This window comes from Lipotes vexillifer, unplaced genomic scaffold, assembly GCF_000442215.2.
Source record: "Lipotes vexillifer unplaced genomic scaffold, Lipotes_vexillifer_v1.1 scaffold253, whole genome shotgun sequence".
NCBI lineage: Eukaryota > Metazoa > Chordata > Mammalia > Artiodactyla > Lipotidae > Lipotes > Lipotes vexillifer.
Window position 1 is genome coordinate 3,755,008 of NW_006780322.1, and position 15,487 is coordinate 3,770,494.

The 15,487-nt window shown below is 43.1% G+C and overlaps 1 protein-coding gene across 2 annotated transcripts in view; it reads right to left on the reverse strand.

The window, feature by feature from the left end:
- Positions 1-15,487, reverse strand: part of ANXA4 (annexin A4) — a 75,109-nt gene that overhangs the window by 28,042 nt on the left and 31,580 nt on the right. For both annotated transcript variants that reach the window (XM_007453419.1, XM_007453418.1), the window contains exons 3-4: positions 12,258-12,345; positions 7,444-7,538 (exon numbers count right to left, since the gene is read on the reverse strand). In XM_007453419.1, the coding sequence (XP_007453481.1) occupies positions 7,444-7,538; positions 12,258-12,345 (183 nt within the window). The remainder of the gene's footprint in view (positions 1-7,443; positions 7,539-12,257; positions 12,346-15,487) is intronic.

Sequence of the window (15,487 nt, forward strand, 5' to 3'; positions counted from 1 at the left end):
ATTGGTGTCCATACGTTTCTTTTCTACATCTGTGTCTCAAATTCTACTCTGCAAACCGGTTCATCTGTACCATTTTTCTAGGTTCCACATACATGCGTTAATATACGATATTTGTTTTTTCTTTCTGACTTACTTCACTCTGTACAACAGTCTCTAGATCCATCCATGTCTCTACAAATGACCCAATTTCGTTCCTTTTAATGGCTGATTAACATTCCATGGGATGTATGTACCACATCTTCTTTATCCATTCATCTGTCGATGGGCATTTAGGTTGCTTCCATGACCTGGCTATTGTAAATAGTGCTGCAATGAACATTGGGGTGCATGTGTCTTTCTGAATCATGGTTTTCTCTGGGTATATGCCCAGTAGTGGGATTGCTGCGTCATATGGTAATTCTATTTTTAGTCTTTTAAGGACCCTCCATACTGTTCTCCATAGTGGCTGTATCACTTTACATTCCAACCAACAGTGCAAGAGGGTTCCCTTTTCTCCACACCCTCTCCAGCATTTTTTGTTTGTAGATTTTCTGATGATGCCCATTCTAACTGGTGTCAGGTGATACCTCACTGTAGTTTTGATTTGCATTTCTCTAATAATTAGTGATGTTGAGCAGCTTTTCATGTGCTTCTTAGCCATCTGTATGTCTTCTTTGGAGAAATGTCTATTTAGATCTACTGCCCATTTTTGGATTGAGTTGTTTGTTTCTTTAATATTGAGCTGCATGAGCTGTTTGTATATTTTGGAGATTAATCCTTTGTCTGTTGATTCGTTTGCAAATATTTTCTCCCATTCTGAGGGCTGTCTTTTGGTCTTGTTTATGGTTTCCTTTGCTGTGCAAAAGCTTTGACATTTCATTTGGTCCCATTTGTTTATTTTTGTTTTTATTTCCATTACTCTAGGAGGTGGATGAAAAAAGATCTTGCTGTGATTTATGTCAAAGAGTGTTCGTCCTATGTTTTCCTTTAAGAGTTTTAAAGTGTCCGGTCTTACATTTAGGTCTGTAATCCATTTTGAGTTTACTTTTGTGTATGGTGTTAGGGAGTGTTCTAATTTCATTCTTCTACATGTAGCTGTCCAGTTTTCCCAGCACCACTTATTGAAGAGACTGTCTTTTCTCCATTGTACATCTTTGCCTCCTTTGTTATAGATTAGTTGACCATAGGTGCGTGAGTTTATCCCTGGGCTTTCTATCTTGTTCCATTGATCTGTGTTTCTATTTTTGTGCCAGTACCGGATTGCCTTGATTACTGTAGCTTTGTACTATAGTCTGAGGTCAGGGAGTCTGATTCCTCCAGCTTCGTTTTTTTCCCTCAAGACTGCTTTGGCTGTTCGGGGTCTTTTGTGTCTAGATACAAATTTTAAGATTATTTGTTCTAGTTCTGTAAAAAATGCCATTGGTAATTTGATAGGGATTGCACTGAATCTGTAGATTGCTTTGGGTAGTAGAGTCATTTTAACAATATGGTTTCTTCCAATCCAAGAACATGGTATATCTCTCTATCTGTTGGTATCATCTTTAATTCCTTTCATCAGTGTCTTATAGTTTTCTGCATACAGGTCTTTTGTCTCCCTAGGTAGGTTTATTCCTAGGTATTTTATTCTTTTTGTTGCAATGGTAAATGGGAGTGTTTCCTTAATTTCTCTTTCAGATTTTTCACCATTAGTGTATAGGAATGCAAGAGATTTCTGTGCATTAATATTGTATCCTGCAACTTTATCAAATCATTGATTAGTTCTAGTAGCTTTCTGGTGGCATTTTTAGGATTCTCTATGTACAGTATCCTGTCATCTGCAAACAGTGACTGTTTTACTTCTTCTTTTGCAATTGGTATTCCTTTTATTTCTTTTTCTTCTCTGATTGTCGTGGCTAGGACTTCCAATACTATGTTGAATAATAGTGGGGAGAGCGGACATCCTTGTCTCATTCCTGATCTTAGAGGAAATGCTTTCAGTTTTTCGCCATTGAGAATGATGTTTGCTGTGGGTTTGTCGTATATGGCCTTTATTATGTTGAGGTAGGTTCCCTCTATGCCCACTTTCTAGAGAGTTTTTATCATAAATGGGTGTTGAGTTTTGTCAAAAGCTTTTTCTGCATCTACTGAGATGATCATATGGTTTTTATTCTGCAATTTGGTAATATGGTGTATCACACTGATTGATCTGCATATATTGAAGAATCCTTGCATCCCTGGGATAAATCTCACTTGATCATGGTGTATGACCCTTTTAATGTGTTGTTGGATCCTGTTTGCTAGTATTTTGTTGAGGTTTTTGCATCTATGTTCATCAGTGATATTGGCCTGTAGTTTTCTTTTTTTGTAGTATCTTTGTCTGGTTTTGGTATCAGGGTGATGGTGGCCTCATAGAATGAGTTTGGGAGTGTTCCTTCCTCTGCAATTTTTTGGAAGAGCTTGAGAAGGATGGGTGTTAGCTCCTCTCTAAATGTTTGATAGAATTCACCTGTGAAGCCATCTGGTCCTGGACTTCAGTTTGTTGGAAGATTTTTAATCACAGTTTCAGTTTCCGTGTTTGTGATTGGTCTGTTCATGTTTTCTATTTCTTCCTGGTTCAGTCTTGGAAGGTTATACATTTCTAAGAATTTGTCCATTTCTTCCAGGTTGTCCATTTTATTGGCTTAGAGTTACTTGCAGTGGTCTTAGGATGCTTTGTATTTCTACGGTGTTTTTTGTAACTTCTCCTTTTTCATTTCTAATTCAATTGATTGGAGTCTTCTCCCTTTCTTTCTTGATGAGTCTGGCTAATGGTTTATCAGTTTTGTTTATCTTCTCAAAGAACCAGCTTTTACTTTTGTTGATCTTTGCTATTGTTTTTTTTGTTTCTGTATCATTTTTTTCTGCTCTGATCTTTATGACTTCTTTCCTTCTGCTAACTTTGGGTTTTGTTTGTTCTTCTTTCTCTAGTTCCCTTAGGTGTAAGGTTAGATTGTTAATTTGAGATTCTTCTTGTTTCTTGAGGTAGGATTGTATTGCTATAAACTTCCTTCTTAGAACTGCTTTTGTTGCATCCCACAGGTTTTGGATCGTCGTGTGTTCATGGTCATTTGTCTCTAGGTTTTTTTTTTTTTTAAAGAACTGATTTTTGTGTGTTGTTGTTACACTCTGAAAACTTGCCAAATTTGTTTATTAGTGCTAATACTTGTGTGTGGTGTGCATGTGTGTGTTCTTTAAGGTTTCTTTTTTTTGTTTTGCTTTGTGGTACACGGGCCTCTCACTGTTGTGGCCTCTCCCGTTGTGGAGCACAGGCTCCAGACGCGCAGGCTCAGCGGCCGTGGCTCAAGGGCCCAGCCACTCGGTGGCATGTGGGATCCTCCCGGACCGGGGCATGAACCCATGTCCCCTGCACCGGCAGGCAGACTCTCAACCACTGCGCCACCAGGGAAGCCCTGTCTCTAGGTATTTTTTGATTGCCTTTTTGACTTCTTCAGTGGTTTCTTGGTTATTTAGTAATGTATTGTTTAGCGTCCATGTGTTTGTGTTTTTTATGTTTTTTTCCCTGTAATTCATTTCTAATCTCATAGCGTTGTGGTCAGAAAAGATGCTTGACATGATTTCAATTTTCTTAAATTTACTGAGGCTTGATTTGTGACCCAAGATGTGATCTATCCTGGAGAATGTTCCGTGTGCACTTGAGAAGAAAGTGTAATCTGCTGTTTTTGGATGGAATGTCCTATAAATATCAATTAAATCTATCTGATCTATAGTGTAATTTAAAGCTCCTGTTTCCTTATTTATTTTCATTTTGGATGATCTGTCCATTGGTGTAAGTGAGGTGTTAAAGTCCCCCACTGTTACTGTGTTAATGTCGATTTCCTCTTTTATAGCTGTTAGCAGTGGCCTTATGTATTGATGTGCTCCTATGTTGGGTGCGTATATATTTATAATTGTTATATCTTCTTCTTGGATTGATCCCTTGATCATTATGTAGTGTCCTTCCTTGTCTCTTGTAACATTCTTTATTTTAAAGTCTATTTTATCTGATATGTGTATAGCTCCTCCAGCTTTCTTTGATTTACATTTGCATGGAATATCTTTTCCCATCCCCTCACTTTCAGTCTGTATGTGTCCCTAGGTCTGAAGTGGGTCTCTTGTAGACAGCATATAGATGGGTCTTGTTTCTGTATCCATTCAGCAAGCCTGTGTCTTTTGGTTGGAGCATTGAATCCATTCATGTTTAAGGTAGTTATCGACATGTATGTTCCTATGACCATTTTCTTAATTGTTTTGGGTTTGTTTTTGTAGGTCCTTTTCTTCTCTTGTGTTTCCCACTTAGAGAAGTCCCTTTAGCATTTATTGTAGAGCTGGTTTGGTGGTGCTGAATTCTCTTAGCTTTTGCTTGTCTGTAAAGCTTTTGATTTCTCCATCAAATCTGAATGAGATCCTTGCTGGGTAGAGTGATTTTGATTGTAGGTTCTTCCCTTTCATCACCTTAAGTATATCATGCCACTCCCTTCTGGCTTGTAGGGTTTTTGCTGAGAAAGCAGCTGTTAACCTTATGGGAGTTCCCTTGTACGTTGTCATTTTTCCCTTGCTGCTTTCAGTAATTTTTCTTTGTCTTTAATTTTGGCCAATTTGATTACTATGTGTCTCGGCGTGTTTCTCCTTAGGTTTATCCTGTATGGGACTCGCTGCGCTTCCTGGACTTGGGTGGCTATTTTCTTTCCCATGTTAGGGAAGTTTTTGACTATTATCTCTTCAAATATTTTCTCTGGTCCTTTCTCTCTCTCTTCTCCTTCTGGGACCCCTATAATGCGAATGTTGTTACATTTAATGTCCCAGAGGTCTCTTAGGCTGTCTTCATTTCTTTTCATTCTTTTTTCTTTATTCTGTTCCATGGCAGTGAATTCCACCATTCTGTCTCCCAGGTCACTTATCCATTCTTCTGCCTCAGTTATTCTGCTATTGATTCCTTCTAGTGTATTTTTCATTTCAGTTATTGTATTGTTCATCTCTGTTTGTTTGTTCTTTAATTCTTCTAGATCTCTGTTAAACATTTCTTGCATCTTCTTGGTCTTTGCCTCCATTGTTTTTCCGAGGTCCTGGGATCATCTTCACTATCATTATTCTGAATTCTTTTTCTGGACGTTTGCCTATCTCCACTTCATTTAGTTGTCTTTCTGGGGTTTTATCTTGTTCCTTCATCTGGTACATAGTCCTCTGCCTTTTCATCTTGTCTATCTTTCTGTGAATGTGGTTTTTGTTCCACAGGCTGCAGGATTGTAGTTCTTCTTGCTTCTACTGTCTGCCTTCCGGTGGATGAGGCTATCTTGAACAAAGAGGTTTGTTCAAGTTTCCTGATGGGTGGGACTGGTGGTGGGTATAGCTGACTGTTGCTCTGTTGGGCAGAGCTCAGTAAAACTTTAATCCACTTGACTGTTGGTGGGTGGGGCTGGGATCCCTCCCTGTTGGTTGTTTGGCCTGAGGCAACCCAACACTGGAGCCTACCTGGGCTCTTTGGGGGTAATGGCGGACACTGGGAGGGCTCATGCCAGGGAGTATTTCCAAGAACTTCTGCTGCCAGTGTCCTTGTCCTCATAGTGAGCCACAGGCACCCCCTGCCTCTGCAGGAGACCCTCCAACAGTAGCAGGTAGGTATGGTTCAGTCTCCTACAGGGTCACTGCTCCATCCCTTGGGTCCCGATGTGTACACTACTTTGTGTGTGCCCTCCAAGAGTGGAGTCTCTGTTTCCCACAGTCCTGTCGAACTCCTGCAATGAAATCCCACTAGCCTTCAAAGTCTGATTCTCTAGGAGTTCCTCCTCCTGTTGCCAGACCCCCAGGTTGGGAAGCCTGACGTGGGGCTCAGAACCTTCAATCCAGTGGGTGGACTTCTGTGGTATGTGTTCTCCAGTCGGTGAGTCACCCCCAGCAGTTACAGGATTTGATTTTATTGTGATTGTGCCCCTCCTACCATTTCATTGTGGCTTCTCCTTTGTCTTTGGATGTGGGGTATTTCTTTTGGTGAGTTCCCGTGTCTTCCTGTCGATGACTGTCCAGCAGCTAATTGTGATTCTGGTGTTCTCGCAAGAGGGAGTCCAAAGGACCAATTCCTAAAGACATTTAGTCACATCTCCTCCTAGAACAGGTCAGAGAATTTAAGAACCTGCTTAAGATCAACCAACTGATAGGGAGTTGATTCGGTTTCAAGTTCCGATCTCAGATTCTCACATACCTGAGTCTGCAACACTATATTTCAATCTATTGTGCATATTTTTATGTTACATCCACACGTATCAAATAGATGAATGAACAAATAAATTAGCGTTCAGTCACTCCATTAAGTTGGTCATCTAAACAAACTGCTGTCAGATCAGCTTAGTTCTGAAGCTGAATAATCAACCCCAAATGTGTGGCAACACTTTGTCTCTAGCTCACACATCTCATGCATGTTCATTAAATTTCTTTGGGGATGGAGAAGAGCTTAAAATGCCCAGAAGGTACTCTGAGCAATCTGAGGGAGGAATCCCATTGGTGCCCAGCCAAGGTTTGCATGTAAATGCTCCCGGGAAGAGCTGAGCCAGCCGTGCCCCACCCAGCAGCTTAATGCCTGCCTTTGAGAGGCAGCCCGTCTGACTAGCTTTTATAAAATATCCAAGAATAGAAATACTTATCATGGAGTTAACAGCACTCTGAGACCTGGAAGCACTCATTGATAACATTACCTCAATAAAAAGATTCTCTAATCACACAGATGGGCTTCCAGTGATGTGGAAAGATTGGGTGAATGTCCCTGGTAAGTGAGCTGTTGAAAACGAGACTGAGACAGGGTTGCTCAGGGGTGTGGAATTCAAAGAGGAAGGGGAAAACATGGTGAGTGAACCGCCTTTGAATGCATAAGCCACTAAAATACACACACACACACACACGCGCGCGCACACACACACACAGAGCCCCATTCTAGAACTGGAGGGGGTGGCTCTCAATTAAGGATCATTCAAAGGAATGAATATATACTACAAATGGGTTTATGTAGAAGAGTTGGATAGACCCTAAATCCTCTAAAGCCTATTTAGAACAAACTGGATTTAAACATTTTAGTCAGTTTGGAGGATCTTCATTCGCAAGTGGCCTAAAGGAAAGGCCAAGGGAAGCAACACTGAAAGCTGAGCCCTGCCCAGTGCTCCAAAGGGTAGGGGGCTGAGTCCATTCCGCAACCAAGTCCCTGAAAGGACTTGTGGGGGAAGAGACTAAACTTAGCCTTGAATTTTGTGAATCAAGAGCTCCCTGGCTGTGGACAGTGGAGGAACTCTTGAACGTGTTGAAAGTTGTTTTTTGTTTGTTTTTTCCAAGAACATCTTTACACAAGGCAAAGGATCCATCTTTTAAAAACCAAGGGCCACTACTTCAGGATTCAAGAAGGAAGGGGCCCCTGCTCCCTTACTGCTGACAGGTCCCTTGTCAAGCCAGAGAGCTGCCACCTACCCTGCCGATGGTGGTCTTGTAGGCCGTCCTGATTTCCTGGCGCTGGGCCGTGTTGCGATAGGCCAGGACGTTGATGATGGCATCTTCATCCGTGCCTGGTGAGGAGCGGAGACAGGGAGTGAGTGTGATTTGAGAGAGGAATGAGACAATGGGTTCCTCTGCGGACACTGGTGTAACCCAGACACACGCAGAGAGCTTTCTAAGAAAGGAAGTTCTTGTTCAGAGGGTTTGTCTATTTTGGAGGGAAAACAGACACTAGATTAGAGTCTCGGTCTCTCCTTTCATTAGCTATTTTTTTTTAAACATCTTTATTGGAGTATAGTTGCTTTACAATGGTGTGTTAGTTTCTGCTGTATAACAAAGTGAATCAACTATACATATATCCCCATATCCTCTCCCTCTTGAGCCTCCCTACCACCCTCCCTTTCCCACCCCTCTAGGTGGACACAAAGCACGGAGCTGATCTCCCTGTGCTATGCAGCTGCTTCCCACTAGCTAGCTATTTTACATTTGGTAGTGTATATATGTCCATGCCACTCTCTCACTTCATCCCAGCTTACCCTTCCTCCTCCCCATGTCCTCAAGTCTATTCTCTATGCCTGTGTCTTCATTTCTGTCCTGCCCCTAGATTCTTCAGAACCTTTTTTTTTTTTTTTAGATTCCATATATATGTGTTAGCATACGGTATTTGTTTTTCTCTTTCTGACTTAACTTCACTCTGTATGACAGACTCTAGGTCTATCCACCTCACTACAAATAACTCAATTTAGTTTATTTTAATGGCTGAGTAATATTCCATTGTATATATGTGCCACTAAACAAAAGAGTTAACTTCTCTGAGCATTAGTTTATCTATGAATGTGAGTGATCATAGTACTTTCCCTCTTTGGATCGCCCATATTTATTTTCCATGTTCTTGCCTTTCTCTCCTCACTTTTATCTCTTTATCGTCTCCTCTGAGTTTCAAAACAGTTCAAACCCGTCTTTTAATTCATGATTTGGCATTTCACAGGGTTTAAATTGGCTGCTCATTGTATCCACTGTGTTTTAAGATCTGTATTTGTGTTTTTCTTTTCTAAGCTCTCTTTCCTGATCTCTGATCAGGAAACTTTTTATAACTGCCCATGAATTCCCATGATGCAATATCCTACCAAAACTTTTCACTATGAATTACAATTTTTAAAAAAATATTTTTAAAAGATTATTTTTGCTCTTTTTTAAAAATTTATTTATTTATTTGGCTGTGTCGGGTCTTAGCTGCGGCATGCAGGATCTTTGTTGAGGCATGTGGGATCTTCCGTTGTGGTGCGAGGGCTCTTCATTGCGGGCGCATGGGCTTCTCTCTAGTTGTGGTGTGCGGGCTCTAGAGCGCATGGGCTCAGTAGTTGCGGCACACGGGCTAATCTGTCCAGTGGCATGTGGGATCTTAGTTCCCCGAACAGGGATCGAACCTGCATCCCCTGAATTGGAAGGCAGATTCTTAACCACTGGACCATGAGGGAAGTCCCTGAATTACAAATTTAAAATGTCATAAATTTTGTTTGCCTGTTTCTTGCAGCAGCTTTTACAGGCGACTTTCACAGCTGGATGTTCATGTATGCTGGGTGAGTTTTCCATTTTCCCATATACTGTATGGGAAGATGTGATGAGTTACAGGAGAGTCTATTGAAATATTTCAGGGAGAAATCAAAAAATATATAGACTTACCAGAGTTATTCTTTGCAAAATTAGAGATCTAGAAAAATGTGAGGTGTACGGAGGAAGCTATAGAGGTTTTTTTTGTTTTTTGGGTTTTTTTTAATTTATGGCTGCATTGGGTCTTTGTTGCTGTGTGCGGGCTTTCTCTAGTTGTGGCAAGCAGGGGCTACTCTTTGTTGCGGTGCACGGGCTTCTCACTGCAGTGGCTTCTCTTGTTACGGAGCATGGGCTCTAGGCGCACGGGCTTCAGCAGTTATGGCACGTGGGCTCAGTAGTTGTGGCTCGCTGGCTTAGTTGCTCTGCGGCATGTGGGATCGTCCCAGACCAGGGCTCAAACCCGTGTCCCCCACATTGGCAGGGGGGCCCCCAGCCACTGCGCCATCAGGGAACCCACTATAGAGTTTTAAGTTTACATAACTTAGTGACCTACTCTGTTCTCTCGGGGTGGGGGGGGGGGGGGAAAGAGGGAAATAGATACAACCATCTTTTTCCAGGAGAACTCTCATTGCCTTTTGCTTTTTTATCCAGTTTCTGTGAAAGGCACCACCACTCTTCTGGTCTGTCAGACTTGAACCCTCAAAATAGCTTGGGGGGGGGAGAAAGAGGGTAATAGATACAACCATCTTTTTCCAGGAGAACTCTCATTGCCTTTTGCTTTTTTATCCAGTTTCTGTGAAAGGCACCACCACTCTTCTGGTCTGTCAGACTTGAACCCTCAAAATAGCTTTGATTATTTTACCCGCTCTCTTCCTTCACATTCAGATTTCCTGTCAAGTCATGCAAAATCTAGCTCTAAAACCCTTTTTGTATCTGTCCCCTCTTTTTAATTCCTATGACAACCACTCCAGTTCAGGGTTTCTTCTTAGACAACTTAAAGTCTGCTAAGTAGTAGTCTCACTTCCTAATTGGTCTTTCCAACGTCTTGCTAGATTCATTTTCCTAAAATGACAAACTCTCACAGTGTCCCTCCCCTGCTCAGGATACACGATGGCTCCCCATCATTTGCTGGATTTACTATCTGCACTGCTGTCTGGCATTTGGGACTCTCCACCATACCCCATTCACTATTGTAAATATCCACATAAAAAGTTACAGGCAGCCAAATCCAGAGACTTAGCTCCTGAATTCCTGTAGTTGGCCCAACTACACTGCACTCCTTTCTCCTGACCTCCTTCATTACCAGTCTATGGGTTTATGTCTCCCTAACCCCCTCCATCTAGCATCCTGATTCTGGCATTTGTTGTTTCCTGGACAATGCCTCTGGGTCATCCTCCCATGTCAGTAGCATCCTCAGGACCCACCCCATGGTACCTGCCTTCCCAGAAGTCACCTAAAAAGTCAACTCCTGCTTTGTAAGTACATCCTGCTGCGAGCCATGTATTTACATGGCCTGCAGCTAAGTGCCTCAGCTAAAATGCAAAACAGGGCAATGCTCACACTCATCCCATGCCTTTGCTCATGCTGTTCCGTTCACCTGAAACCCATTCTCTCTTATCTATTTATTTACTTACTGAATAAATTTAACTCATCTCCCAAGGCCCATCTCAATTTCTACATCCTCCAAGAAGTTTTGCCTGATGCTCTCAAATGACATGTGACCTCTCTGACTCCTAATGGGATCTTACTTGTGCCCCTCCCATCGCTATCATATTATGAACCGATCATGTTTCTGTGCATGCATTGGCTGCCTAGCATCCATGGACGATTGAACCACAGGACTAGGTTTATAGTCCTTGTCTCCTCTAACCTTCACTGGCCTACACAGAGAGCACTGAAAATGGTTTGTTGTATCGAATGCCTCCTGACTCTGAGAATTCCGAATGCCATGTGGTCTACATTCTGAATTATGGTGTTCTTGCTATCCACCAAAGAATTAGGATACACCTGAGAAAAAGGGTGGGCCGAGTACCTTTTCCATTTTATTTATAAAAAGGGAAAATGATAGATTCAGGGTAATGTCCTGTTCAGAGGTGGGCAGCAGCACAGCACAGTGGCTTAAGATCTGGCTCTGGAGTCGGACTGTCTGGAATTGCCTAGAATCCTGACACGTACAACCCCAGACACCTCGGGCAAGTTAGCTCATCTCCCTAAACCTCAACTTTCTCATTAGTTAAACAAGCTGCTGTCAGAATTAAAACATAATCTATGTAACACATTGTGCCTGACACACAGTAGAGCTCAATAAATGCTCACTATTATTGTTATTGTTCCTGTTAGTAGCATTGGGGCTAAGATGAATTCTTCTTGGATAAAAAAACTGGGAAATAACGCCTCATGGTCAAACATTTTTATCCAAATCTTGAGGAGATTCTAAATAGCAGCTATGAAACAGAGAGCACTTCTCTGGCCAAATGTCCACTCAGGCAAGTTTGGAGGCAGGGTCTAGGTCAGCATAGCCTGCAGTGCCCGGGCATGGCTGTGCCCACCCAGTGGGAGGCCTTTGCCCACGGGAGCTACCGGAGGGTGGTGCCCTGGAAGACAAGCCCTTCTGGTCACATACGCACAGCCTTCTCACCTAAAATCCCACATGCTACACGGGGGTACTGGCCTAGCTGTGCGTATTACAGCAGCAACAGGCAGGGGGCTGACTCAAGGGAAAGAACGCGGACTTAGAGCTGGCAGGCTCTGCTGAGTGTGACTCATGGCTCAGTTCCACTTACTCTGCGCCTTCCTATGTTACTTCTCTGAGTCTCAGTTTCACATCTGTAAAATGGAGCGAAAATAACAACAGGACCAGCTGCTTTCACTACATCACAGGATTATCGCATGTATTCGTTCAGATAATGTTTGTCAAAGTGCTTTGTAAACCTTCTGGCATGACATGCATACATGGGTTAACTGGAAAACAAATACATTTCTCAAATTTGATATATAGATTCATAATACCGGAATGTAAAACAGATTTAAATTATCAGGGAAGTCCAGAATGAGTTCATAACATTTAAAATTCTTAGTAAAAAAACCCTCCCGTCTAGTCTGCCTTGAAAAGTCAACTTGTTCCCATTGTGTTTTCTTAGCCTGAGACGTACTCACAGTTGCCTGTGGACACAACACCCTCTGGGTGACTCTGTCATGCACAGCACATGAGGGGTGTTTACCTCCAGTGGGACACTTACCGAGACCTTTCATGGCCTTCCTCAGGGTCTGGGCATCTTCGGTGGCATTGAAGCCTGAAGCAGCTTTGACGGTGCCTCCCTTGGCTGCCTGAGTGCACAGAGAAAGGTGGTGACTGAGAGGCACTTCTCACCAGCATGGCGCCGTCTCACACAGCAAGTTTGCTAGGCACCCACCATGGGCCAGACACTCTTCCAGGTGCTGGGACACGGCAGTGTCTGTGGGAGGTGAGGCTCTTGCTCCCCTGGAGCAGATGTTCAAGTCCAGCAGGAAGCAGACAGTAAACGAGCCAACAAACAAATATTCCACCAGGCGGCCGGTGGTGAGGAGGGCTACAGGGCAGACAGAGAGGTCCTGGAGGGGCTGCTCTGAGGAGTGACATTCAGGCTGAGGTCTGAGTGACAGGAAGCAGCTGACTGTGCAAAGATCAGGGGAATGTGTTACAGGTAGAGGAAACAGCTGAGGCAAAGGCACTGAGGCTGGAGCTGCCTTCTGGGGGAGGAGTGGGATAGAGGCCAGTGTGGCTTGAGTTGGTGGACAAGCTGGGGAGTGGTAAGATAAGTTACACCGTTACCTACAAAGTAATCTTGTCTCCCCTGAAAGGGGAAAATCAAACCTGAATTCAATCAAGCCTCTAAGGCCAAATACCAATTTATGGTAAATAGGAGAAAGAGGAAAATGTTAACCCACCCCACAGGGCTGTAATCAGCACAATCCATACTGTGAGAAACACTACTTGATGAACGGTCTAGTTTCTTCAACAAATAAGCTGCAAGGAGAATTAGAAAAGAGAGAGATGGAGGAACTTCCCTGGTGGCGCAGTGGTTAAGAATCCGCCTGCCAATGCAGGGGACACAGGTTCGAGTCCTGGTCCGGAAAGATCCTACATGCCGCGGAACAACTAAGCCCGTGCGCCACAACTACTGAGCCTGCGCTCTGGAGCCCACAAGCCACAACTACTGAGCCCACGTGCCACAACTACTGAAACCCACGTGCCTGGAGCCCATGCTCCGCAACAAGAGAAGCCACCACAATGAGAAGCCCGCGCACCACAAGGAAGAGGAGCCCCCACTCGCCGCAACTAGAGAAAGCCCGCGCACAGCAACGAAGACCCAACGCAGCCAAAAATAAATAAATTAAATAAAATAAAGTTTTAAAAAAAGAGAGAGAGAGATGGAGGGGAAATATAGCTTAGAAGAGATTAAAAATGCACATCAATAATCATAATGGGTGAACTTATTGGGATCCTGAATTAAACAAACAGTAAAAAAAAAAAGACATTTATGAGACAGTTGGACACTGAACACTGACTTCATATTTGATGCCATTAAGCAACTAGTGTTAACGGTTTTAGGTATGATAATGGTATTGTGGTTATATTTTATTTTTTTAAGAGTTTGAATCTCATACACATTGAAAGAGTTTATAGATGAGAGGATAAGATGTCTGGAATTTGCTTCAAAATAACGGGTTGGGGGAAGTAAGTGGAGGTAAAGAAGAAACAAGGCTGACCATGAGTTAATAATAACTGAGTTATTATCATGTAATATAATAGTTACTGACCATGAGTTAATAATAATTATAGGTACAAAGGGGGTTCTTTTTAATATTTGGTCTACTTTTGTATGTGTTTCCCTTTTTCCATAAAAAAAACTTTAAAAATGAAAAAGAAAGAAAATCAGAGAGGTTTCAAGGGCAGAACAAGAGCCTTCACAAGCCAGTGAGGAGTTTCTGTTTTATTCTAAATGCAGTAGGAGGCACTGGCAGGTTTTCAGCAAAGGGATGGAGGAGATGATCTGATTTACATGTTGAAAAGATCACTTGGGCTGCTGCAGGGAGATACAGAGACCAGTTGAGAATCTGGGCCAAGATCCAGGGATATGATGGTAGACGAGGGTGAAACAGTAAAAATGGAAAGAGACAGACAGACTCAGCACATGTTTTGGAGCAAAGGCGGCAGAACTTGCCAATGGACTGACGTGGGAGGTGAGGAAAGAAAAGAAGCAAGTGTAACTCTAAATCTTTTTCCCTGAGCAGCCAAGCAGAGAGTGGCATCCTTTACCCAGATGGGGAATGCTGGAGGACTACCAGATTTGGGATGGCAGTGGGGAGTGGGATTTAGAAGTTCTATTTTCAAAATGTTAAGTTTGGGATGTCCATTAAACATCCAAGTGGAGTTGTCAAAAGGATGGTTGGTTATACAATGTAAATCTAGAGGGCAAGTCTAGAGTAATAAATTCAGGACACATCAGCGTTTGTATGGTACTGGACGAAATGACCTAGAGAGAAAGTGAAGAACAGGGGTCCTAGGACAAGCCTGGGCCTCTCCAGCAGAGAAGGACTGGAAGGGATAACCAAGAAGGACTGGTCCTTGATGTACAAAGAAAACCAGGACCGTGTGTTGTCCAGAGGCTGAGGAAGGAGGAAGATGTCAGTGCCTGCTAAGGTAGGTGTGAGTAGAGGACACAGAAGGGATGGTCAGATTGGGCAACACGGAAGGTCCTGGTGATCCTGACAAAGGCTTCTGCAGTGGAATGGAGGGGACAGAAGCCTGACCAAGTGGCAGAGGGAAGGATGGGAAGTCACGAGGAGGAGACCGCAGTCTAGACACTGGAGATGAGGATTAGCATCACCGGAAACGACCAGCATGCCTTAAAGTGAGAAATACTCTGATGCGTACAAGGGACAAAAAGTTAGTGAATCTGGGCTTCCCTGGTGGCTCCCTGGTTGAGAGTCCGCCTGCCGATGCAGGGGACACGGGTTCGTGCCCCGGTCCGGGAAGATCCCACATGCCGCGGAGCGGCTGGGCCCGTGAGCCAGGGCCGCTGAGCCTGCGCGTCCGGAGCCTGTTGCTCCGCAGCGGGAGAGGCCACAACAGTGAGAGGCCCGCGTACCGCAAAAAAAACAAAAAACAAAACAAAACAAAAAAAAAGTTAGTGAATCTGACCCTCTGCAAATACAGACTACAAATTAAAAACATCAACAAGCAAAACGTGGGTTAGTAACCAGTAGGTACCATTCAGTTGACTTATGACTTAGAGATAATGTACTGATTAAGATCGAGGTGCCCTGAGTATTTCTAATGTATTTACTAATTTATTAATGTTATTTATGTACGTGAGGCAGCAAAGGGAAACATAATTCAATACAAAAGATAAATAAACAGATGAAGAAGATCAGTGACAGGACACAAAGCACAGAAAATTACAGTAAAGAAGGGGGTGGAAAGGAA